Source organism: Capricornis sumatraensis, chromosome 2, assembly GCF_032405125.1.
Source record: "Capricornis sumatraensis isolate serow.1 chromosome 2, serow.2, whole genome shotgun sequence".
NCBI lineage: Eukaryota > Metazoa > Chordata > Mammalia > Artiodactyla > Bovidae > Capricornis > Capricornis sumatraensis.
In genome coordinates, this window is record NC_091070.1 from 23,506,401 (window position 1) to 23,532,399 (window position 25,999).

A 25,999-nucleotide genomic window follows, 5' to 3' on the forward strand; every position below is an offset into this window, starting at 1 on the left:
CATAGGATTTCAAACAAAAGTGAATGAAAATAGTTATCAGAATATTTTTTAAAATGTCTTATGGTAATATGTGTCTCTATTGACACATTAAATAAGGAGATCTAGTAGTTGGTCTAATAATTACTGCAGAAATTTTCAAGTAATGAGTGGAAATGACATTTTGAGATAATTATTATGAGATGAAAATATCTGTGGTTTCTATCAGTGATAAAAATCACAAGTATTGCTAATACTAATTGGTTTGTTGCCTACTTAATAATCAAAAGAAATGTTAAATTTCAATTAGAAGTTAATGAAACTAAAGATAAAACTCTGATTTTATCTATGGTGTGCAAGTTAAGAACTCCAGGACTAGTGGGTTCCCCAAAACATTGACGGTGTTTATCTCTGAGTAGTAGAAATATGGATGTTTTAAATTTTTCTTATTTTTCATAACCATGTATGGTAACGATTTTTTTAAAAATTTATTTGACTAAGCTGGGTCTTAGTTGTACACGTGCATAATCTTCAATCTTTGTTGCGGCATGCAGTATCTTTAGTTGTGGCATGTGGGATCTAGTTCCCTGACCAGGGATCGAAGCCAGGCCCTCTGCTTTGGGAGCACAGAGTCAGCCACTAGACTACCAGGGAAGTCCCTCTTCTTTTCTATATTGTTCAAATTTTCCATAATAAGCAAACATCACTTTTACCATTATAAAAGACATCACATGATATTTACAAAAACGAAAGGGGTGTACTGCTTGGTAAGATTCAGTATATAGAAATAAAATTGGAAAAACAAAATAATGCTCGAAGAAAAAGGAAAACAAAATCCTGGATGAAGATGGAGAAACCGAACCTTACTTTCATCAGGGCACAAGCTGATGAGACCTTTGTACCACTCATTTTTATACACAAATTCTTTAATACACGATGCTGCCTCAGGGCTGAAGCACCATAATTGTCTTAACGGGCCACACAGGCACTCTTGGGCCACATTCCAAATAAAAAAGAAAAGGGAATCCCACAAGTCTCTATTACTCATGAGTTTAATAATTTTGTTTATCCATACCTTCTGCATCCTCCACTCTTGCTAACCCTTCCAGCCAGGACTTGTCTGCCTACTCAGTGCTCCACTTAGTGGTCTGGGAGAGAAAACTAGGCAATGAAATCCAGACTCCTTACCAGGCCCTACAAGACTCTTCTGGATCTGACCCCTACCTACTTCCCTAACTTCCAACTGCATTTCCCTCGCATTCGCCTCTCTGACCTGATTCCTCCAACAGCCAATCCTGTTTCATCCTCGGGGGCTTTGTCTTTTCTGGTCCTCCTTCCTGGCAAATTCTTCCTCCAGAGTTCCCAGAGACCAGTCCGGCTCCATATCCTTGCAGCTCTGGTATATTTTCTCTGAGACCTTCCTGACTCCCCAAGCCACCCCTGCAGGTCATATTACTGCAAAAACACTCCCTGCAATTATTTCTATATTGTTTCTCAATAGGATGGAAGCTGCTTGAAGCCAAGGACCTTGTCGATCCTGTTCACCTCTGTACCTTCAGCACTTAAAACGGCCTGGCACCGGAATGAATGAATAAGTGAGTGTTATGAACGAATACCTGCTGACTGCCTCCTGGGGGCGTACTCTAGCTTGGAAATAAAAATCAGTTTGTCGAGCGGAAAACACGTCAATAGCGGGTTTCATCTGTCTGCCCAGGCATTGGCACCCCCTACGAATCTCGGTGGTTATATACGCTTAGAATTCCGGCCGCGCAAGACGTGAAAAGAACCCCTCAAGAGCCTTCGCCACCGTCCGCGCCGAACTGCGGCTGCGCGCCGCCAGAGGAGGGGCGTGGCCAACTCCGCGGTGGGGAAGTGAGTCCAGAGCCAGCGAGAGGACGCTGGAGGGCGCGCTAGAGCGGCGCGGCATGGCCGGGCCTGGGGCGGGCGAGCCGGCCATGGAGGACGAGCGAAGCTTCTCAGATATCTGCGGCGGCCGCCTGGCCTTGCACCGCCGATACTACTCCCCTTACTGCCTAGAGTTCTGCCTCAGCTGCCCTCGGATCTCTTTGCGCTCGCTCACCGCTGTCACCTGCACCGTGTGGCTGGCCGCCTACGGACTCTTCACACTCTGTGAGGTAAGGCCGGCCTCGGAGTCGGGGCTTGGGTTTGGAAGGATTTTGGGGTCTTAGGCTCGAGCCCAGAGCTCTCGCCGGACCCTCCTCGTGCCGGCCTGAAGGGCAGAAACTCGCTGGTTCTGGGGACGCCATTCCGCTGCTGGACAGCTCTCTTCCTTAACGTTGAGTGAACTTTGCGCTCTTGTACTTTATCCCCGCTCCCGGGTCGCTGCTCTCATCCTGGTATATCCTACTTAACCCTCATCAATGTCCAGGGCTAAGTAACCTTATCTTCCTTTAAACTCCACTGCAGCACTTCTTAAGGGCTCTGTGTACCAGAGTTTCTATTTTTCCTCCTATTCAAAACTATTAATCAGAGTAATGACTCTCAGCTTGTATAAGAAGAACTCTGTTGGAGGAATTCATTAAAACATGTGGCTTTACTTCAATCCAAACCAATATTGGATTGTTAGAATTTCAGAAAGAAAAATTAAGTATAAAAAATGCAGGGATAATAAAGTTTTGGGCAGTGATTACTTTATAGGAAAGCTGATATGGGTCAGACCCCCTAAGTAAGCCAATGAACTTACCTACAAAATAGAAACGGACTCACAAACTTAGAAAACAAACTTATGGTTACCATAGGGGAAAGAAGGGAGGAGGGATAAATTGGAAGTTTGGGATTGATATATACACACTACTATATTTAAAATAGGCAACTAACAAGGACCTACTGTATGGCACAGGGAACTCTACCTAATATTTTGTAATAACGTCAATAGGAAAAGAATTTCAAAATGTGAAGATATATGAATATGTATAACTGAATCACTCTGCTCTACACCTGAAACTAACACATTATAAATCAACTATACTCCAAAATAAAATAAAAAATTTAAAAATATTAAAATCCCCTAAGTATATACTTGTTCTTCATTCCTTCTTTCCTCCCAGTTTTTTAATTCACAGTTCTATTAGAATTCTAGGTTTTTACCTTACTTATTCCAACCTGGAATGTTCTTCCCCCTTCCTTTTTTCAGCTAAGTATATCTGTCAATAATCACCACCTCCTCAGCACAAGTTAAATCTTGCTTCCTTAGAAATCTTCATAGGATATTCCTGTGTGCTTTAATCTCTCTCTTTCTTGCTTTTTCTCTTTGTCTGTTAATCCTGTCTTAGTCACTTCTATATCATAGTATTCTCCAGAAACATTTTATATATTTTAATCTTGCTTCTAATAAATCTGTAAGGGGCAGAACATAAGTTTATCTCTTTCCATTCTTCCATAATGCTTATTCAGTTCACATTATGTATAAGACACTGTACTAGGTACTAGACATTTAATTAACTCAAAGTAGGTATTTCTGGGCCCATCAAAGACCCAGCACATAGATTTCTCCATCCTCCATTTGTTAATTAACAAATAATTATCTAGTACAGAGGTCAGCAAACTCTTTCTTAAAAAGGCCAAACAGTAAATATTTTAGGCTTTGCAGTTTCTGTCTCATATTCTTCTGTTTCATTTTCTTTATCAACCCTTCAAAAAATGTAAAAAAAAAAAAGACAAAACCAGTTTTAGCTTAATGTGGACCAGACAAAAGCAGATCACACGCCCAAATAGTTTCTAGACTTCTTGTCTAACTCTTAACTATGTGTTATTTAGAAAGAAGTAGAAAGGTACTTTGAAGGAAAACCAGAGCTGGTCAGTAGTTAAAGCAGTAAAAACAGATTTCATTCAGAAACTATTGCAATGGGAGAAAAGAGACCTCAGTATTGAAGGTTGGGTTCAATTCTGAATACATCAGGGACCAGTAGAAATCTATAGCCAAAGAGCAGGGTCAGTGGTCAGTGGATGCAAAATTACTAAAAGGAAACATGAGGAGTAAATGGGGGATTCTGGCTAAATTGATTCAACAGGATTCTTGCTGAAGGCAGGCCAGGGTGATCAGATAACCAAGGTGAGCGTCTTCTCTAAACTCACTTAGCAAGAGTCTTGCTACAACTTGGCCAGCAAGGCCTGCATTGTTCAACAAGAGTCTGACTAGAGTTAGGTCAGAGAGGGTATCTTGTCAGTAACAAAGATTAGTAGAACACCTTCTGCCCTCGAGGAATGACAGCCATAAATTAGTGAATCTCTTGTGATTCTAGGTCATCAATGATTTTTTTTTCCTGTGCCATCCTTCTAAATAGCTTTTTGGGGGAAAAAAAAAGGAAAACAAACATACCTCCATAGAAAAATACACTTCAACTTCAGAAATGTTAAAAGGTTGTAAATGTTAAAATGTTCTTAGAATCAAAGGAATAAATACCATTTCGGGGACCCTTAACACTGTCCTTAGTCATTTCAGCTAGTCAGTCAGCCTTAACATATCAGTCAGTCATAACCCAAAACAACCAAAAGGGCCCTGAATAGGAAGATCTTTATTATTTAACAAAACCAGAAGTCAAGATGAAGAAGGACTCTACAGGTCATAAGAGGCTCGGTTGATTTTAGTTTTTTCATCTTACCAATCTACCCTTTACCTGTCCTCAGCCCAGCTTCCACACAGTTTTGGCAGAGGCCTTGTTCTGGGCATCAAAACTTCAGGATGAAGGGGCCTTCTCTTCCTTAGATCTCTTTCTTGAGATGGACTTAGTTTTCTAGAAGGCTCTCCAGCAGACTTTCCCTCATATGTCATTGGCTAGAGTTGTGTCATTGGTCCATTTCTGAACCAGTCATTGGCAAGAGTATTAGGAAGCTGTTGAGTATTATCTGCTGCACTGTGCTAAGCATTTTATTATTTATTACTGTTTAGTCTGAGATTTTGCTACATACTTTACTGATGAAAGGTGAGAAGAAAAAAATCTGAGTCCTTAAATTGCAATTTTGGAAGAAAAATCTGGGAGAGCGGTGTGATGGGTATCCTGCTGAGGGAGGCTCTCCTCCCCAGACGGGTCCATTTGTTGTCTGGATGTGTCTTATCATGTGCTTTCCTAGCTCCGCAGAGCCCAGATAAAAGTAGCCTCCTCTTCCTTCACGCACGTTCTTCCTGTCCATTCACCTCAAGGAGAACAAAGGTTTTTTTCACAATATCTGGAGTTGACTTGTTAACCAGCAGAGAAACACTTGATAATCTTAACCGCCTGTGTCTGGCTCTCTCTTCAGAACAGCATGATCCTCTCTGCTGCCATCTTCATCACTCTCTTAGGCCTGCTTGGTTACCTCCATTTTGTAAAGATTGATCATGAGACTCTGTTAATCATTGATTCCCTGGGCATCCAGATGACCTCATCCTATGCCTCAGGCAAAGAAAGCACCACCTTCATTGAGATGGGCAAGGTGAAGGATGTCATCATTAATGAGGCTATTTACATGGTAAGTATTTAAATCAGTAAATGTTAACAGGCCTCCCTAGAGGAGGCAGCCCATGGGGTGTGTCTGGATCTAAACTGAGTCTTAATACCGCAAGTAACTGATGTCACGGAATGAAACTTAAGGGCTCTGTGTACTAGTACTTAGAGTGTTTTCTTTTTGGTTGGCATGTCTTTAAACCGTAAAAGTAAACTTGTATTGAAAACATACGCCCTTTATTCTTAAAGAGATGCAGTAGGTTTTCATGGGTAGGGACTTAGCATTTCAACTTTATTTTCTAGCCCAGCTTCAGAATCATCTCTGGTTCTTGTTGTTTTGTCTTTTTTCCTCTAAAGAATGAGAATATACCCCTCTCTCAGTTCAGAAGCTATCAAGTGTTATTTATGAAAAGTTTTGAGAAAGAAAACTGAGTTTCACCTAGATCTCTCCTGTTTGGTTTATTTTTCTTACAGCAGAAGGTGATTTACTACCTCTGCATTTTACTGAAGGATCCAGTGGAACCACATGGAATATCCCAAGTAGTACCCATCTTCCAGGTGAGCACAGAAGACTTTTCTTAAGTTTTTTCTCCAGAGAAGTCCTTTACCTTACTCCTTCTCTCCCCAGATCCACTGCTGCTTAGGTTCAGTAGGAATGTAATCTTCTATTGTCAAGAATATTTGAGGATTCCTGAGGGCTATTTTTACTAAGAATTAGAATGTTATTTCAGAAATTCCTTTCTGAGGCAGATAAAACTTTCAGAAATATTAGGAACCTATACAAATTCTAGAGCTAGTAATACATACATAGCAGCTTCTGCATATGCATCACCATTCACCTGCTTCAACTCTGGCAGTCTGCCACTGTGTGATTTTTGTTGTTGTTTAGTCACTAAGTCGTGTCCAACTCTTTGAGACCCCGTGGACTGTAGCCCCCTAGGCTCCTCTGTCCATGGGATTACCCAGGCAAAGATACTGGAGTGGGTTGCCTATTTCCTTCTCCAGGGGATCTTCCCGACCCAGGGATGGAACCTGGGTCTCCTGCATTGGCAGGATTCTTTACCAGTGAGTCGCCAGGGAAGCCCGATATATGATTTTACATAGATGTTACTGATCTATACAGACTGCTATACACTATTTTGGCGTCTTCCTTTTTTTTTTCAGTTAACTTTTTTTTTTAATTGAAGGATAATTGTTTTACAATGTTGTAATTGGTTTCTGCCATAGAACAATGTGAATCAGCCATAATTGCTTTTTTAATATATATTTTTTCATGTATCTACAAAAGCCATTATACTTATTATTTTAAATAATTATATCATATCACTTTATTTAGCCACATCATTTGCTAGCTTTTAAAACCACATCCAGATTATTTATTGCTTTGCTCTTATAAAAAACACTTATACAAACATAATTAGTCAATTATTTTATAGGTATGTAAATTATGTATGCAGTTAATTCTGCCTCACTGCCTTTTTCACAAAGGATTTAAGGCAGCTAAGCTAAAATTCTTTTGAATTTATCTAAAAATTGTATTAAACCTTATGAATACTTTCATAGATTTTAATATAATAGTGTTTGAGATTTGGCTCTAGAGATTAGACAACTTTACCATACTTTTGGGAATTTGTGCTTGTTTTTATGTAGTCTTGCCTAACAGTAGTTTTAGCTATTTTTTAGTTTAGTATACAGTTATAGGAATTTAGTTACTAAATTTGTATCTCTTTAAATAACAGACTTTTATATTTCCTTGTAAGTATTACCTAGCAGTATTTTGTCTTGTTTTAAACTATCCGTCTCCTTTATTAGTCAAGCAGATACTACATATTGATTATGCATTGTAAGAATTTATTTTAGGTAGCCAACTTTTATTAAATATGCTTTCCACATACATTTTTCTCATTCTGTGGCTTTTCTTTTGATTGTATTATATTTCATTATACAAAATAATTTGCAATATTTACATATCAAAGTGCCCTTCTTGTCTCTGAGAGCTGCTTCACAGCTTGTGACACTTCCCAAGAGGGTCTGTCCTTGTTACTCCCCTTTCTTGCTCTTAGGCGGATATCATGAAATTTAGACAGATTAAAAACTGTCTTTTGAGCTCCTGCTTCCCACAGTTCACAGGCTGGGCTGTGGGCCTCGTTAGGGATCACTCCCAGCAAAGTCCTGTGAGGCCTGAACTTGCACCTCTCCAGGCCCACACCTGTGCCGTTCAGCCCCCCCGGGTTGTGGGTGAGAGAGCAAGGTTGCACATGGACGCAGCACCGCTGATCCGTCTCTTACGTTCACCTTGACTCTGCATCTCTCCCCTCTTGAATTCAGAGTGCCAAGCCCCGGCTGGACTGCTTGATCGAAGTGTACAGGAGCTGCCAGGAGATCCTGGCACACCAGAAAGCCACATCAGCAAGCCCATGAGTCCCAGCATTTAGAAAGCCAGTATTGTCTACCAGAGATTGTCTACCAGAGACTCCTAAGCCACAGTGGCTGGCTTATTTTCTGTATTTTAAACCTTCAAGTGGACATAGTCTGAGAAACCAGTATGGATATGGTGGATCTCAGAGCCCTAGAGAAGGTGACTGAAAACCTAACTTATTGTGTGATATTGAGCAAAGTATTAATGTATATTTTAGTGTTCCTCTTGTACGGTTTTATTTATTTTACCAATTGAGGGGAGACCTTGAAACTCTATGTTAGGAGTAATGTTGACTAAGCGCACTTTGTGAGCACACTCGGGCTTACTTTTTGTTGGAATTTATAGAAAATGGGAAACGGACATCAGCTCTTTTGATAAAGATAACTTTTACAACTGTGCAGTGTCCCTGTATAAAAGTCAAGAAAGAAAAAAAGCAAGCCCTTCGGGGACTGGTTAGTAGGAAGCAATGTCCTAGAAAAGACTAGTCTCTCTCCACCTAGCTCCTGTGTTCCATACAGGGTTACTTTATGATGATTCTCTTAATAAACAGATATTCTTCCAAAACATACACCACCGCTTGGTTCAGACAGCTGCTTTTTATTGACAAACATGATCGTGGCATTTCAGTCAAGGGTGTCAAGTACATTAATACTCTTGTTCCTCAGCATTGTCTATGAGTCCAGAAACTTCTTTTGCCAAGAGGGATGAAACAAAAAGCCAGACAGAAATTTGACTTTGGTTCCCAGACATGTTGAAGAAGGATAAACATACATACTATAGAAGCCCTTGTTTATAAGGGTGTTTCTTTTGTATAAAATCAACAAACTAGGGAGGATTCCTGAAGGGCTGGGAAGAAGCCAGGGCAGGGAAAGCAGCTTGACCCTCTAAACTCAGTAGGAACACAGCTCCGTTCCTGCTTACTTTTTCTTTGGGATTTTTTATTTTAACTCCTGACATCAGCTCTTTTGAAAAAAAATAATTGTTCCAACTGTGCAGTGTCCCTGTATAAAAGTTAAGAAAAAAAGCAAGTCCTTCAGGGACTGGTTAGTAGGAAGCAATGTCCTACAAAAGTCGTCTCTGTCCACCTAGCTCCTGTGTTCCATACAGGGTAGTTCTGTACAGGGTCCCGTAGATGATAATCTCTATTTGCCTTAGAGATACTCAAGATACTACAAAACCAGAGCTGTAACTTCTGCCTTTTACACCAGCCCTGGAAGGGTTATTCAGGAGCCTGTGGGACATGTGACATGTGACTTGTTCGAGGTAGAAATGTCTCAGCTAAATCCCAAATCCTGAGGGGAAGGGAAAAACCAAATTGGGAGGCAGCTATAAAATTGCCAGCCTGGCAAAGTCCAGTTCATTTAACAGAGGCAGACACTCTGATGCGCTGCCCGTTTCATCATGCTGCTCAGTTTAGAGGGAGAGGGAGGGGAAGCTTACAGCCGCTGAGGTGTTCAGATAAACGAGTTCCAGCCTTGCAGTTTTTGCAGTGTGCCCCCACCACACACTTTGTTGGGGTTAAAGGCTTGGTTCATAGATGCTATTGCTAAACTCATATACTTTGTTCAGCACTTTATTGAAAAAGATAAGGCTGCCTTAGAGCTATGAAATAAAACTCAGTTTCTCCCGTGTTGGAAAATCAGAGTATAAATGAACTCTTTCGTCTTTTTCTTTTTCCTGTCAGGAGGGCAGAGACAAGATCATCTCTGCACTCAACAGCAGGTCTCACTTGGGGGTGGGGAGATATTGGCATCATCAGGAAGGCAAAAGGTGAAACAAACTTTCAATCAGGCATCAGATAACACATGTGTGTGCTCTGCCCTCAAACTAATTCCCAGTGCAAGTTCACCAGAAGTCTTAAGCAGATCCAGGCTCACAAGCCTGGAGGAGGGATCTTCTGTTTCTGAGTCATTTTTGGTGGCCTGACAGAGTAGCAAAGAGCAGGATGCATTTGCTTGGTCTTTCAGTGAGCAGGGGAATAAGTGATGCCCGCCTTCTACAGTAGTAAGCACAGCCTTCAGTGAGCCCTGTCCAGTCGGTAAAATGAGACAAGGAGAGGCCAGGGTGGATCCACCCCTGCCCTTGCTTGTACTCGGTTGCGCTGACGGTCCGGTGTGAGGAGACCAGCTTCCCTCTCGGGGGACAGCACCTTGTCCTGCAGGGCCAGGGGCCGCTGCCCCGGAAGGGCGCCACCAATGCCTCGTGTGCAGCAGGAGAAGGGGAAAGGTGGGTCCACTCCTTTGTCTCCAGCCCCGCCCGCACCTCTCCCATGTGGGAAAGGAAGTCCAGCCTGAGTGAGTTCCAGGCTTTTGTTGAAGTTCAAGTGAATTGGAAATTCTAGTCCTCTCCCGTTCAGGGATGTCAGGAAAACTTCAAGTATAAATCCCTGCATGAGGACCATAGAGAACATATAAGACACTAGTCTCCCTGAGAGCAGCAGTGCAGGAAAACTGACGTACAGCACTGATGCCCTCAGTGACCAGGGGCAGCGGGCAACCCTGTGTCTAGAACCGAACAGCATCCACAGCTCAGTGTTTTTGTGGGGGGCGGGGAAAGTGGTTTTTATACGGGGTCTGGATTTTTAAAGGATAGCCCTGGAACATGATAAGGCACCTGGAGAGTAAAGTGGACACCGAAGCACACATTTCACAGAACAACTGGGGTGGGTTGCGGGGGCTATCAGACCCATCACAGTAGTATCACATCCGAGGACACATGTCTAATCCCAGAGGCACCAGCTGGTGGTGAGGAAAAGGGCAAGAGAAATATTCACAGCAACGTTGGCCCCCTGGCACCACAGGGAACAGAAGCAAAGAACTGTCGTCCATCCAATTCCCATGGCTGGCAGGCCGCAGCGGGGGTGGTGGGTGGGTTCACAGCTGTGGAGCAGTGGTTCATGTAGCTGGCCAAGATGAAGGTCACTTCTGCAATCTAAGGAGACAACAGAGAAATGAAGGAATGGAACTAGCTATGGCTTGAATTCTGGTTCTCTCTCACTAGCTGTTGCATAAGCTTCTTGGGCTTTGGTTTGTCTCTTAAATAACCACCCAGGGTGGAAATGTCCAAGCAGGGGATCATTACTGGTGAGGTTCAGACAACCAGTGAAATGGGCATCTGGAGTCCATGGTACCTCCTGAAAACAGGAGGACCAACATTCTGCTCTGGCTGTCTCCAAGCCGGGGCAGGAAGCCTCCCTGAAGGGACCTGCGTGTCCTCTCCTTCGGCAGGGACAGTATTAAAAGGAGGAGGAGGTTTGTCAAACTCCAGCTTTAGGATTAAAACAACAGGGTTTCCAGCTGCTCAGAAAGAAGCCAGAAACTATAAATCAGAACTTTAGTTTCAGAGTCTCTGGAATTGTTACTTTTGCCAGTCAACATTTCCTGTACCGAGTAGGAACAAGGCCCTTAAAGCGAAACAGGTCTTTGGGCCTTCTTCAGAACCCCAGGGAAGGGGGAGCCTGTGCGGACTGGCCCACTTGTGACAAGTGCTGGGACAGCAGAACCCAAGGCAAGGGGGGAGCACCTGGAGGAGGAAGCTGGCCTCGGCCTGGGCCTGGGCCTGGGCCTGCTGCAAGGACGAGCAGCGAGAGGCCCCCCAGCTCAAGCTGCACAGTGCTGTGGCTGACAACAGAAGTAGTAACATGAGGAGTGCCCCCACCAGCCCCTCTACCAGCCCAGCACCCTCAGGAGTACTGAGGAGAGACAAGGCCAAAGGTTTTTGTTTGGGGCAGGGCCCTTCTGGGGTATTATCATAACCCCAGTTTCCTTTCTATGTTCCAAGCCCACCTCATCATACCCGATCAGAGTCAAATGTAGCAGCTTTCAGGCCCACCTTGGGAGCAGCCATGCGGAAGATCAACTTCTCAACGTGGCCTTTCCCAGAGCTCTGGTCTGGAAGGGATCTGATCACAAGCATGAAGTCATCTCGGCAGCCACCGAAGGTCATCACCGAAGAGTAGGGATAGGTGACGTGCAGTTGCTGTGAGAAGTGATCCAGTTAGTTCCTGGGTAGCTTTCCCCTTGCCTCCTGAGCTGGGAATCTCGTCAGACCAGGAAAGAGAAGTCTGAAGCGGCCACACTTTGGAGAGCTCCATTCAAATGTCTAAGCTGTGTCTGGACTAGACAGCAGTGCTTGGGGTGGGGGTGGGGGTAGTGGGGGCAGAGCAACCACGGTCACTCAGCTCAGGACTCTGAGTGCAGAGAGGAGCCGCCAGGGAGCCAGCCAGCACCCTCCCGTACCATAGTGTTGTGGTCCAAGATGCTGACTCCATCCTCATTCACAGCAATCCACACCAGAGCGCTCTCCTTGGAAGACAGCTGCGCAGGCTGGGGGAACAGGAAAATCCCATCAGACCAAGTCACAGCTAGGATTCTGAACCACTAGAGCTTTCTGAAGTAGAAGGCACATCCAGGGAGCTGCTAGGCAGTGATTTCCAACTTTTTTCTCCTTTTGGGAAACACAGAAGATGGTATTTGTACAGCATACTGGATAAACAGTCTGCTCGTGGCAGGAGGCATCTGGCTTGGAGCTCTGGCCGCTTACGAACTACGCTGAGTGGGGAAGGGTATCACTTTCTTGCAGTACCCACCCTGCTACGAAACAGAGCAGAGCACACTCTGTTCCTGCAGCAGAGCAGAGGCCAGCCCTGGCTGTTCCGTCACAGGCATGGAGAACAGGCTGTCTTCTCCTGGCTCTCAGAAACTGAAAGCATTCCAGTTTCTCCCAGCACCAGTGCATCCTGCTTCAACCAATTTTCTAGGGATTATATTTTTTAAAAAGTCAGGAAAACAATAATGTAACCTTAAAGGCTTTAGGCCCTACCAGGGAGAAAAGTGACTATTTGGTGGACAAGTCTTAGAATGACTAATTTTCCCTGCCAGGGCTGCATGAGGGCAATCTAGATCTCCTCTCTCTTCTACCCAGAAGTCTGGGATCAGAGATGGACATGTCTCTTTCATCAGGAGCTTTCCCCAACCTTCCAGGCCAAGAGGGTCCCCATGTTATATGCCTTTATAACACCCCTGTACTTTCCCTTCATGGCACTGTGACAACTTGTGGAAAAATTATATATGTATTTAGAGAGAGAATTATTATTTGATAAATGTGGACCTTCCCTACTAGATAAGAAGCTCCATGAAGGCAAGGACTGTGTTGGATTTGCTTACATCTTGCCACTGCAAACAACCAGCGCGATGCATGAGATATAATAGGAGCTCAATAGTTCTTTGTTGAATGAATGAGTCTATTGTCTGATCTGTACCCTCAGTGAACAGGATCACGATCCAGCATCGAGGACAGGACACTCTGTGTGATTATGTACAAAGTTCACACATACCAGATACCCAGTGAAGAACAGTTCCAGCTGAAATTACTGTTGGCCACCTGACCTTCATGCAGGAGAAATGAACTGCTGCCTGAGTAGGCACATCCCCCGTGGCCACTCCAGGTCAGTGGAGATGTGTTTGTTCAGGTTATGATACTAATATGTCCTTTCAAACTTCTTTTCAAATGAAAGCACTCTTGAGAGGGACGTCACATCAAGTCTGAACCCTGCTGTGAATTAGTTGACCCTATCTTTTTTTTTTTTTCGGGGGTAGGATTGGGAAAGAAGTCAATAAAGGAAAGTTGAGGGTCACCCAGAAATAATCCTGGTCCAAAAGCAATGAGTCACAACTGCTCTGGACCAGGGAAAGCGTGCAGCAGGCAAGAAATGGGTGGGGACATTGCGACCCCTAGTGGTTGCTAGTGTGCAGGCGGGCGCTACAGACTGAACTGGCTCAAACCTGATGGAATCCCTGAGAAACTTAAGGGAGTTTCTGATGGGATGGTGGGCTTCCAGATGGGATGGTGGGCTTCCAGATGATATGGTAACCACTCCGTCCACTGGAAAGGCTCACACTCACCTGAGCAGCAAAGAGCTTAGCACCAAAGAGGGGCCATTTCCGGGCCACTGTCAGGTAGATGCGGATGCACTCAGGAGAGGAGCAGCCTTGCAGTGCCGCCCACTTCATGGTCAGCTGATCTGCCAGGTGCCTGGTTTGGACGGACGGAGAGACAGGGTGCCATGTTTCTGTTGCAGCTCTGAGGTTTCCCCAACTCTGCAGCCCTCCCCACAGTGATTCCTTGCAAGACCCTGCAGCCTACCTCAGCTGTTCAGGGGGCACCCCGTGTCTATAGCGCCTTGGGTAGAACCTGTCCAGGACCTGCTGGAGGTGATGCTGAGCTTTGGCAGAGGGTGTACCCCCAGGTCCTGGAAGGATGGGCCTCTCCAAGTCCCCGTACTCTACCTGCAATAGAAGCATGTGGAGGGACAAGTCAGGAAATTGGATGTGGAGAGGGTGTGGGTGGGGGCCTGCTGAGAGAGGTACAATAAACCATCATTTCATTCCTTTATTGGTGAGGAGGGAATGGATGGGAAAAAAACATTTCTTGTGAACAGACCCTTTATCTCAAGTTTCACAGACACCAGAGAAAAAAATCTTAGGATCCAAGAATATTAAAGATTGTCAAGTTCAACGTTCATTTTGGAGCTGAAGTTAAGTGCCTTATCCAAAGACATAGCTAATCAGTGGCAGACAACACTACAGAAATTCTGGCTTCTAATCCCAAACTATGGGATACAGGGCGGAGGATGCTGCAGATCCTACAGTATAGCAGTGTTCCGAATGTGGCCACGGGAGTCAGATGCTTGACTCCAATTCCAGCTCTGCCATTTACCAGCTTTGAAACTACAATCAAGTTAAACTCTGTTCAGTTTACTCTCCTACAAAGTAAGGATGAGAACTAAATAGGGTAATGCTTATAAAACGCTCAGCACAGGGCCCTCTCTAGCATATTCAGTACATGTTTATTAAAGATCAACTGTTATTATTTCCCCTTCTCCAGCACATAAATCTAGACTCTTAGGGGGAACATGAAGGCATCCCAGATGCCTTTGGCAACACAGCCTCCTAAAGGTAACAGGAAGAAGAGTCAAAGCCTGAATGCACGTTCCTTTCCCCAGTTCTCACTGCAGCATTTGACAGCTGGTGAGTACACATTTTACAACATACATTATCTAAGAACCATAGTACAACACTGTAGGGGTGGCAGTAAGGGATTTTTGCTTTCAGAATACAAAAGAGAACTAAAGCATAGATAAGAAAAGTAAGTTGGCCACGATCTCATAGCAGTTAGGGTGTTAGATTCAAACCTAGGCCCCTGGGCTCCGTGCTCTCAGTATGTGTCTGCAGTGAGGTGCCCTACTAGGTAAGGAGTCAGCAAGGCCACCCTCTCTGGCACCTCAGAACCTGCAGAATCTTCCGTTTCCCCCTGTGTGGTGCATTCTGCCTGCGAGTCCAAGACAGTCCCCTGACCCTCCAGATTCCTGAACAGAACCTTACCTGAGCCATCAGGGCAGCCATCTCCAGAGCCAGCTCCTTGTTGACAGGAAACCTCCCTGCCACTATCTCTCCGTTAGTTTGGGAGGCAAGCAGCAGACGCTCTCGCTCTGTCTCACCTTTGACTTGACTCCGAAAATACAGCCTACAGGAGAGAGAAAGAGAAGCCAGGACTCAACTGGAATCCCGAACGATGAGGCTGTCTCTGGATCTGTATATCTTGATTTCCAAGGAAAAAAACTTTTTTATACCATTTGTGAGTCTGTTTTCCACTGCCTCCAGAAAATTTAACCAAGCATGATACAGAGAAGATCCCTGTCCTTCCAGATCTCATAGCAACAGTAGCATGTGGTTAATTCTGAATTCACCTTTAGACTTACTGGATTAGGTGAGGGGAAGCTGGTACCTGGTGCATGCATGCTAAGTCACTTCAGTTGTGTCTGACTCTTTGCAACCCTATGGACTGTAGCCTGCCAGGCTCCTCTGTCCATGGGATTCTTCAAGCAAGAATACTGGATTGGGTTGCCTTGCCCTCCTCCAGGGGATCTTCCCAACCCAGGGACTGAACCCATGTTGTCTTGCACTGGCAGGCAGGTTCTTTACCACAGCGCCACCTGGGAAGCCCCTTTTTCATAGTTGATTAGAGAACTGGATGAGTTAAGATTCCAAGAGACTAATGGAAATTATTTGCCTGGAGACATATCTGAGATGAAATTTTCTTACTCAGAGAGATATAAAGTCAGGATGGCTCCTGTATTTCCTGGAATTGGTACAGGAGCAATTTATTCTTTAGCCTTAAATATCCAGTGCTCAAAATCTTCCTCTCTTAATGTAGCACCTGAGGAAGTTGGCTGGCGGTCAGGGGGGATGTATGTGTGTGTGTGTTTGCATGCATGTGTGAGTGTGCAGATACAGTTCAAGGACCAAAAGCCTGAGCTGTCCAGGGTCTCACAGAGAACAGCAGAGCCAGCCTGGGCCCCCAGCTAATGACCAATAGGCAGTGTTATATCTGTGGGCCTGTCTGGGAAGGACAGGCCTCCAGTGAAAAAGTGAGGAGCTGCACCCCAGCAGCAGCCCTCACGCTCGGTGCCCCCCTTGGCAGCCCTCAGGACCTGTTCTTGTACATCAGCTTCACAACACGTGTGCCACCCTCAGACTTTCCGGTGTGCAGCTCCTTCAGGGCTTGTTCCCACTTGGAGATGGCATCACAGATCTGCAAGATGCAAAAGAGCCCCCGATGAGGGGAAGAAGGTCCAGTCACGCCTGGAGCCAGGCAGAGCAGAATGATCGTTCTCCATCCGGAGGCTGACCTGAGCGGGCTTCATGCTCCTGGGACCCAGGGTGCCAGCGACTTCCTGATAGACAGAGGTGGAGCTCTGCGTGCAGTGTGGGCAGCAAACCACAGAACACTGCCCCGCACTGGCTTAACATCTAGGCCACCTCCCGAGGCTGGGCAGGCCCCAGTCAAAAAACATGGCCCCTTACCACCAGCCGCCATTCTCCTCTTCAACAAGTGTAACCAGAGGCCTACTATGTAACAAAGCCTTACAGATGCCAGGCATTTACACAGAAGGTACATGGCATAGTTCTTCCAGGCAATGGTAAAAGACTAAAGAAGGCTTTGTCCTGTCACCATAAAGAAAGCAGACATTGAAGCCAAAGCCTCATCCTTATTGACTGCTCCAGCACATTCCCACCAACAGCCAGCAGGCCCTGCAGCTCTAACCCCAGACCCTAATGCAACAGAGGGCTCGAATCCCACTCAAAGTCCATACAGAAGTACCATAAGGATCTACCTCTTTATGATGGAACCTGTAAGCACAGTAGGGGCCCTGGCAGCTGAGGTGAGTGGCCAGTATGCAATACAACATCTGCTGGTCCAGCATTCAGTCATCTGTCTATGCGTGTGTGTTTGGAACTGGCAGGGGGCTCTGTCCAGGTCGGGCTGATGCTGACAAGCGCTTCCCTGTCCTTCCAACACTGAGCTGAGAGGCAGCTTTTCCCCCGGAAGCTGAAAAGCCTCTTAAGGGAGGGAGGGAGGGATGTGGAGATCTCTCCAGAGACAAGAGCAGAGACAACTCTGCCTGTATGGGCTCATTTTAGGATGGCACACAAATGCTGGCCTGGGGGAATGCCTCGGGCTAGTCTCCGACAGGCTGGGAACACAGAATCCTAAAGGCCGAGGTGGCGCAGGAGGGACTCCGTTGGCTGGGCTGGGGGCATCACCTTGGCGCTCCCCTGCAGGCAGTGCTCGAGGTCCCTGCCAGCAGGGTCGTCCGTGAAAAGGGCAAAGCCCGAACGGGAGGACTTCCTCATGCCCGTCTCCTGGTTTAACCGCTGGAGGAACTCGTCCACGGTGGAGGAGCCGTCAAAACCCACCACCTGCCGGGAGAGGGGCCAGTGGAGGGGTCAGGGTCCAGGAGATGGAAAGGCATGACTGAAAGAAGCAAGTGAAGTGAACGTCGCTTAGTCTTGTTCCACTCTTCGCAGCCCCATGGACTGTAGTCCGCCAGGCTCCTCTGTTCACGGAATTCTCCAGGCAAGAATGCTGGAGTGGGTTGCCATTTCCTTCTCCAGGGGATCGTCCCAACCCAGGGATCAAACCTAAGTCTCCTGCATTGCAGGCAGACTCTTTACCGACTGAGCTACAGGAAGAGTGAAAGGGCGACTGCAAAGGCCAAAGGAAGCTGCTTTCCATGTGGAGTGGTGAGTGCTTAAGGGAGGAGCCTGCCCACAGTGGACTGCAGTCCCACATGCTATAACCGCTTTTGGGGGGCCCTTTCCCAGGCCACGCTCGTGGTCAGTGTCTTAGCTTCCCTGTTCATGCAGTGGGTTCAAAAGATCCACCTCCCAGGCCCCGAACACTGAAACACTTCTGCGATTCCAGCTCCTTCCTCCCTCCACACTGGCACAAATGGCCCCACCTGCCCCCTAAACCCCAACCCTGTGCTTCGGCTGGTCTGCCTGTTAAGATCTGCTGGACCTATGGAGGCTCAGCACCCTCTGGCCCAAACGTGTTCTCCTCTGGGTCGGTGACTTGAGAAGACTCAGCTCAGGGAGCGTGGCAGCCCGGTCACCTGGTAGGTCCCATTGGCGAAGTGCACGGGGATGCTGAAGGGCAGGGAGTGGTGGAAGGGGTTCCGCAGCAGGATGGACACCACCTCCATGCGCGACGGCCTGGCCTCCCGCTCCCCGGTCTGCAGCGTTCGCTCCACCGCCCGCTGGCAATACGTGGCGTACTGGCCAGTTTCATTTCTAAAAAGACAGGTGAAGGGAAAAAGGAACACGGGAGTCCACTCACCCCCAGCTCCCTACCAACACATAACCTGTAGGACTGAACCCGCAGCTGGGAGGCTGTGATAGGAGCCCTGAAGACTGGTCTGGGGTATTACTTTGTCTCTCGGGGTCTATTTGCTACAGGCTGCTGGCATGGCTATTTTCTGTGGGAGCCCAAAAACATGGCAACAGAGAATGAAAATATGGGGACGATGTGGGGGCACTGTAGCTTCACATGAAAGCCCCCACAAGATACCCATGCCTACGTGGACTGGCATGTAGAGGAGCCCAGCGTGCCCGGATCGCCACGTGCCATCAGTGTACATGCTGATGGGCAAAGTCTCCATGGCCACCACACAAATTCCAGGGAGCAGGGGCGATCTGATCCATCCTGGTCTCCCTCGGCGTCCCTCTCGATCATGCCTGTCAGTAACACCAGGGGCACTATCTTACCTGGGATCCGCATGGCGCTGGAGCTGCTGCTTGACGTACCAGAGGAAGTGGTGCTGAGGCAGGAAGAGGGGGGCGCACAGAGCCAGGAGCTGCCAGCACTGAGGGGGGAAAGAAGTGCAGGGTGAGTGCTGGTCTGCGTACCACCGCCCTCATGGTCCTGAGCTGCAGAGCCTTAAGCAGCCCCTCCAAACCACAGCCCCCAACCTCCTGTGGGCACCGGGAGGGCCAGCTCGGCCGGGCTCTGTCCAGAACTGCAGTCACACAGTCTGTGTGTGGACATCCAGGAGGGGCACAGAGACGACAGCAGGACAGCTTTGTGCCCCGAGGCCGCCTGCTGGCCGCCAGGCTCAGAGGATATGTGCCCAGTCACCTCCTTCCACCTTTCCCACCTCCTGGGCAGCCCTGGCCCACGGCTGTTCTGCCCCAGGGACGCCCACCTGCGTGAGGGAGTACTTCTGCGGCGGGCGGCAGCAGGCCTGCTTCATGAGTTGGCAGTAGATCTCGCTCTGTAGCTCGGGGTGAGCCAGGCAGACCTGCAGCACGGTCTGCGCCAGGGACACGTGGTAGTCCACCGAGGCGGCTTCCACGGGCACGTTGATGAAGAGCTGGCAGGACTGCAGGGAGATGACGGCGGGCTCGGGCGGCTCCTTGACAACTGTCCTCTATGGCTGGGACAGACTGGGCTGTCCCCACCACCCCCTCAGAGCTCAAGGGAGGCCCTGGATCACTGCAGACAGCGCTTTTTGGAGGGAGCATCGTTACTGCTTGAGAATATCTATGCTTACTGAGATGGCAACTTTGGGAGAGGATCTTTCCTTCTTTAAATATTCCCATTACATAAACAAGACATAGTCATTTTTCACAAAGACAGAATATTCAGAGGGGAACAAAGAACATCCTAAAATACGCCAGAACCTCTCAGGTCCAGAAGCAACAAAAACCTGCCCCTTCCCACTGTGCACTCCAGGAGGAGGGCAGCTCTTCATTTCAAGGGCCCAGGGGTGACATCCCAGAGCTTACAGTATCTTCCCCATAAAGGACACGGTGGGAACCCTGAGGGACTGTCTCCTATCCTCTTCAGATCCCTCCCTAAGCTACCCCCTAAACTGCCTAGGTCTCCATCACCACGGTGGGCAGAACTGCTCTGGCCAGAGCCGAGATGCAGGGCAAGGGTGCCAACCGCCAGTCTGTGGGCCTGGGGCTCGGCTCCCACTTTACCTTGAATAGCTTGACAGCCTCTGTCTGCAGGGCCTCGGAGGGCAGGGTGGTGAGGGAGGTGAACAGCCCGTCTTTGCTGTAGCACAGCATGGGGTGCCTCCAGAGAGGGGAGTCTGCCCGGAGCACAGCACCACAGAGCAGCAGCAGTCAGCAGTGCGGAGGGAACGCGTCCCCCGCCCCCACCCCCGCTCTGATCTGCAGGGAAGGCAGGGCTTTCAGTCTGGACACACGGGTTGTGCTGCGTTTACACCCACAGAGCGTAGGCTGGGCAGGTGTGCACTGCATTTATTCAGGACACTCAGAAGCACAGCTTACAGGAAGGCGGCTACTGCTTTGCCCGTGGGGCTGCAGTAGGAGTGAGTGCAAGGCGTGGGCATCTGTGTGTGTGTGTGCACGTGTGCAAGGGAGGCCACCTCATTGCAGCGTCAGGTCTGGATAGAGGAATGTGTATCAGCCTGGAACAAACAAGCCTTGAAGCAGCAGTGGAGCAGTGTGTGTGTGCTGGGAGCCCTTAGGTCCTTAGGGTCCTGAGAATCAGTAGCAAAATACAGACTTCTAAATGCCCCAGGCTGAAGTCAGCCTGATCCTAACTTCATTTATTAACCACCTCTAACTACAGATTAACCAGCCACCTTCTTTCCTCAACCCTCTGTCTGGCCAGCGAAGTTGCAGGGAACAAAGTAAAACATTGACCAAGTGTCTGCTCCCCAGACAACTCCCCCAGATACTGAGTGGTCTCCCCAGTATCCTCACCAGAAACAAGGCCCTGGAGCATGGGACACCAATGCCCTTCTGTGGCTCAGATGGTTTCCAAACAGCTTCAGGGTATGGTCGTGCTTTCTTGGGGTTCCCAACCACCAATTACTCAGCCACCGCCCTCCAACCCAGCAGTGATGGCCACCCTTGCCTTACCTGGGTCTCCCTCACCATCCATCAGCTTTCCAATGAGCTGCTCATAGGCAGTGCCCACCTTGGCACTGCTGCCACCCGCAGCCACTGTGAGGTGGTAAAGCCACGTATCCTGGAAGTGGATGGAAAGCCAGCTGATGGGGCTGGGCTGGGAGAGAATGGAGGCAGGACCTCCAAGGGAGCTTCCCTGAAGGGGCCAAGTCCAGGGTGAAGCTCAGCCTGCTTGGTTGGCACAAGCTGAGGCCATCGGTCTCTAAGAACAAAGACTTGGGATCGAATGAATATGAACCTAAGTTCCTAAGCTTGTGGTCCCCTCCATCTCATGGCCCCAGTGAAGAGATGTTGGTCGCTGGGAATGAACCCAGTACAAGGAATATTCCCAAACAGGAAATACGAGTTGCCAACATGTCTAGGAGGAAAATAAATTTGAATTTTGGGAATCTCAGGGAAGAAGGAAGGAAGATGAGAATCAAAGAGTTGAGCTTTGCCATGGAGGCCCAGTCCCTCCCTCACCTTCTCATGCTTGGTGCCAATGAGGAGGTAGGTGGGGCTGTGCTCCGGGGGGTGGATCACCAGCGTGTAGTGGGAGGACAGCAACCGCCGGGTTCCTCCAGCCTCATAGTCCTCGTCTGAGTCACAGGATCGATCTACTTCTTCTATGTGTGCATTCCGCACAGGCAGACGGCCCAGAGGTCGCTGCAGACAAGAGCCTTGCATGAATGAGAGGGCTGGCAGGAATGGAGGAGTCTCTTCTCTCTGAACCTTGGGGCTTATAGGGCTGGGGATCAAGGAGGTGGATGGATGACAGGATGGGGAAGGGGGGACAGGCCTGGAGGAGCACAGACACGCCACACAAAAACAACCTGTGGGCCTTGCACACTGGTCACACACTCGAGAGGGATCTGGCCACTAGCTTTGTACTGGTTATAGGGTTTGGGGTGGGGCCTTCCATCAGGACACAGAGCCACAGGAAGGTGGATTGGGAGAAGCTATTGGGAGGCCAGGAAGTACCTTGTCCTCATGGCTTCGATAGTAGTAGAAGGTTCTCCCAACGAGAGCACACCAGACCAGCTTGGAGTGGCCGTGCTTGACCTGCAGGTCAGAAGTGAACCAGCATTATCAGAATCAGATGACCCCAGAAGTAAATCTGGGACTGGCAAAGAGAAGCCACGAGGAGACAGATCTCAAAACCCCTGGTTCAACTCAGACCCTTAGGTCAATTCCAGGTCAAACTCAGATGCCACCCAGATTCTCGACTAATGGAACCAGCCCTTTCACAGCAAGGGTCCACGGCCACAACACCCCCATTCATCCTCATATGAACTGCCATTAAAAGGTTGACCTGGCCAACCAGATGTCCTGTCCCAGGAATATGACCACAAGAAGAACTTGCTAGTCAGCAAGGACTAGAGTTGGGAGGACAGGGCCACCGTGGGCTGAAGCCCTTGGGCAGATGTAATCATGAAGTGTAAAAACAGTGCACCTGGGCAGAGGAGAGGGCTGTGAACCCAGACTGAACAGACAGACAGAGGGAAAGCCCTGAGCACGGAGCTTCTCATGTATCACTCCTGACAGTGTCCTGGCCTAGTTACTGCGCTTCCCTGTTAACCCCTCCTTCCTTGGGGTCCACAAGTGCTTCTCAGCTCCCTGCAACCAGAAAGGCCCTAATTAAAATGTCTTTAGGGATTTCCCTGGTGGCCCAGTGGTTAAGACTCTGAGCTTCCGCTACAGCGGGCAATGGGGTTGATCCCTGGTCAGGGAACTAGGATCTTGCATGCCAAGTGGCACGGCTAAAAAAACAAAACAAAACAAAAACAAATCAAAAAACATCTTTAGGACAGCCTGAGATATTATGAGTCTTTGGCCATGCCTGCCTCACTGAGGTCACAGCTTCCCTCTGTTCATATTGAGCTGTGGTGGGTACAAGGCAGCCGTGGGGGCAACTTCTAATGACCTCAAAATGGGTCCAAGACATTCCTTTCCCCGCTCTGTCCTGAGAACAGCTGTCGCTCTAACAACCTTGATCCCTGTTTTTCCAGAGAGTCATTCACCATCACCTTATGTGGCTCAGACAACAGGTAACCAGTGTGAGGAACCTTCTGCAGAAAGCTGTGTCAGGAGGGGACCCACCACCCCCGGGACTCACTCCTGGCTCCCCTGACTCTCAGGAGGCCCACATGCCTCCCCCATCCCCCTATCCATACCTTGGTCAGCCAGCCCTTCATGGTGGGCTTGGTGCCCCCCTGAGGCAGAGCTGGAGGCCCCACGGCCTGGACCCCCAGCAGGCTCTGCAGGACACGGATCCACTCCTCCAGCAGGCTGGGCGAGTCAGCCGCCAGGTAGTAGGTCTTCTTCTCAGAGATGAGCTGGGGGGTGAGGGGTGGGGAGAGGAGGATGGAAAAACAGGGGCCCGGTTATGAGGTGGCACAGAACTCTGGCCCACCGGGCCTTCCTTCTTCTCCTCTTTTTCTCCATATCTCTCCTACCTTCACTCCATCTCACATCCTGCCTCCTCGTCCTTCCTCAAACCCACAAATGAGGAGCGATGCAAATGTCAGTGGAACGTCTTTCATGCATGCTCATCTTGCTCCATCTTTGTTTTCATAGGAGCCATATCCAAACCCAGCACCTCTTCTATCTAAAACACCAACTGCCAGGAGCATGCTCACCTGGAATGTCTCTGCCCCTTCCCCTCGAACAATCTGGCAACGGGAGTTTAGTTCCACTTGGCCTTGAGGTTTCCGGATGACATCACTCTGTAAAGAAAGGAAGGAGAGGAAAGAGGTTGGAGCCTTCCCAGAGCACGCCGTTTCCCCTCAGATCTTATTCCAGGTCACAAAGGGGAAAGTGACTCCCAAGAGTTCCTGGGCTGCGGTATGATGGGTAACTTGTTCTGGATCCTGGTTCTAAGTAAATGGAGCAATGATTAGAGACATGGGTCCTGCTGATTCAGGCCTCAAGAGTATAGCTTGAACCTTTTTAAAAATTGGGTAAGAAGCCACTAAGTTATTCCTGAGCTATAAAGCCCTTAAATTCTTTCTACTATATATTTTATAGCAAGTGTCATCAACAGGTGGCCTGTATATCACCATTACCCTTTCCAGACATTATTAATCAATCAGAGCATGCCTACTCATTGAGTGGTACAGGCCCAGAATCCTTAACATGGTGCTCAAGGCAGGCACTAACAATCAACTGGAGTTGCACAAGAGATAGGCCTTTTCACTTTCTTTAAAATATTAACATTGAAAAAAATTAAAAAATAAAAAAATAGAAAAAACATTAACATTGGTCCTCCAGGGAGATCCTGCCAAACTAGGTCCCAGGATCCTGCTGCTGCTGCTGCTGCTAAGTTGCTTCAGTCGTGTCTGACTCTGTGTGACCCCATAGATGGCAGCCCACGAGGCTCCCCCGTCCCTGGGATTCTCCAGGCAAGAACACTGGAGTGGGTTGCCATTTCCTTCTCCAATGAATGAAAGTGAAAAGTGAAAGTGAAGTCTCTCAGTCGTGTCCGACTCTTAGCCACCCCATGGACTGCAGCCCACCACGCTCCTCCATCCATGGGATTTCCAGGCAAGAGTACTGGAGTGGGGTGCCATTGCCTTCTCCTAGGTCCCAGGATCCTAAGGCTCCCTAATTCCAAACAGCGTTGGAAGGAGATGGAGGAGGTAACAAGCTTCCCTGTTAGAACACCCCAGATCACATGAGGGCAGCCTAGGAATAGTTCATGTACAGGACCAGGCATAAGAAGAACTCGGCTTCCGAAGGAAAAAGAAATCACCAAGCCAAGCGGTCTAGAAGTGCCCTTGACTGCTCAGGGCTTGATTTCACTCCTGGTCCCATGTGGGGCTCAGAGCCTCAGGAACCTGCCCAGGCTGCCTCTTCCACCTGCCAGACTTTCGCCCTCTGCCCGGCTTCCAGCCCCTCATGCAGTTCTGGGGCTGGGGCGGGCCCTTTTGCCTACTGTCCAGGGAAGGAAGGTCTCACCGGAGACTTGTAGTACATGATCTGTCCCTGTCTCAGCACAAACCAGCGCCTCTTCCACGTCTTCACCCGGCTCCCCATTTTCAGCAAGTAGCCCGACTTCTCCAGTGACTCCTGCAGGAGTGGAGGGGTGCAGGGCGAGAAGGGGAAAAATCACTGGGGTTCCTGGACATCACACAGGCCAAAAGGGCCCAGCAGAATCACTGCTTTGTCATCAATTAAAACAAATTATTGAGTATCTACTGTGTGTGTCGGACATGACTTAGCGACTACAACAACAACAACGTGTGTTTTCAAGGAACTGCCCGGCTAAGAGTGCAGAGAGGAGTCATAAAGCATGGGTGGTCCTGCTGGCAGGGGAGACAACACATGACCGTGAGGAGGTGGTGGGTCAGGGGCCGTACAAGCGAGAGGCTGGCCAGGTGAGGCTTCCAGCAGGAGCCAGACCTGAACCAGCCTTGGAAGGAAATCAGCCTTTCCTTCGAGATGAGCCCAGAGGAGGAAGGAGGCCATTCCAGGCAGCAAGGAAGAGCGGGAGAAGTTTGGGGAACATGAGCTGAGTGGGGGAGGAGAGTGGAAAGGGAAAGACAAGCCAGGGCAGCACAGCGGTGTGGAGTGAGGGCTGGGGGACGAGCCACCTGGATTCACTGCCGGCTCTGGAGCACAGCAGCACACCTGAGGCTCAGGCTTCTCATCTGCGAGCTAGGGTAATAAGCCTGAGATGACCGTGAGGACAAATGAGACACTGCATGCAAAGCCCTGAGCACGGTGCCCGGCACACTAAGCACTCAATAAATACATTGTTAGCACTCAGCATCCCCGGTCAGCGTGGCGCTAAAGAGGCAACACGTGTAAACTCCTCCTGCCCCACTGGGCCCCCTGGGATATAGTGATGGGGTCTGAGTGCACCTGACCTCCTAACTGCATCCCCGCCGCCTACT

General features: G+C 48.5%; 2 protein-coding genes across 3 annotated transcripts in view; one reads left to right on the top strand and one right to left on the bottom strand.

Annotated features, from left to right (window-relative positions):
* The first annotated feature begins 1,899 nt into the window (after positions 1–1,899).
* PIGH (phosphatidylinositol glycan anchor biosynthesis class H) lies at positions 1,900–8,289 on the top strand. 2 transcript variants are annotated; one of them, XM_068965182.1, is made up of 4 exons: positions 1,900–2,111; positions 5,236–5,445; positions 5,895–5,978; positions 7,749–8,289. In XM_068965182.1, exons 1-4 carry the CDS (start codon positions 1,902–1,904, stop codon positions 7,839–7,841), a joined length of 597 nt encoding a protein of 198 aa, XP_068821283.1. In that variant the 5' UTR covers positions 1,900–1,901; the 3' UTR covers positions 7,842–8,289. The 2 variants fall into 2 exon arrangements, with proteins under 2 accessions (XP_068821283.1, XP_068821284.1); XM_068965183.1 differs by having other exon boundaries at positions 5,898–5,978.
* Positions 8,290–10,393: 2,104 nt separating this feature from the next.
* PLEKHH1 (pleckstrin homology, MyTH4 and FERM domain containing H1) overlaps positions 10,394–25,999 on the bottom strand; it is a 44,055-nt gene continuing 28,449 nt past the window's right edge. Inside the window, exons 11-28 of the mRNA XM_068965181.1 lie at positions 25,062–25,172; positions 23,744–23,830; positions 23,279–23,440; positions 22,086–22,166; positions 21,588–21,770; positions 21,078–21,186; positions 20,166–20,278; positions 19,385–19,561; positions 18,948–19,045; positions 18,296–18,473; positions 17,445–17,600; positions 16,331–16,431; positions 15,222–15,363; positions 13,984–14,126; positions 13,743–13,872; positions 12,078–12,164; positions 11,671–11,817; positions 10,394–10,770 (exon numbers count right to left, since the gene is read on the bottom strand). Coding sequence (XP_068821282.1) covers positions 10,609–10,770; positions 11,671–11,817; positions 12,078–12,164; positions 13,743–13,872; positions 13,984–14,126; positions 15,222–15,363; positions 16,331–16,431; positions 17,445–17,600; positions 18,296–18,473; positions 18,948–19,045; positions 19,385–19,561; positions 20,166–20,278; positions 21,078–21,186; positions 21,588–21,770; positions 22,086–22,166; positions 23,279–23,440; positions 23,744–23,830; positions 25,062–25,172 — 2,367 coding nt within the window. The 3' untranslated portion in view covers positions 10,394–10,608. The remainder of the gene's footprint in view (positions 10,771–11,670; positions 11,818–12,077; positions 12,165–13,742; positions 13,873–13,983; positions 14,127–15,221; positions 15,364–16,330; positions 16,432–17,444; positions 17,601–18,295; positions 18,474–18,947; positions 19,046–19,384; positions 19,562–20,165; positions 20,279–21,077; positions 21,187–21,587; positions 21,771–22,085; positions 22,167–23,278; positions 23,441–23,743; positions 23,831–25,061; positions 25,173–25,999) is intronic.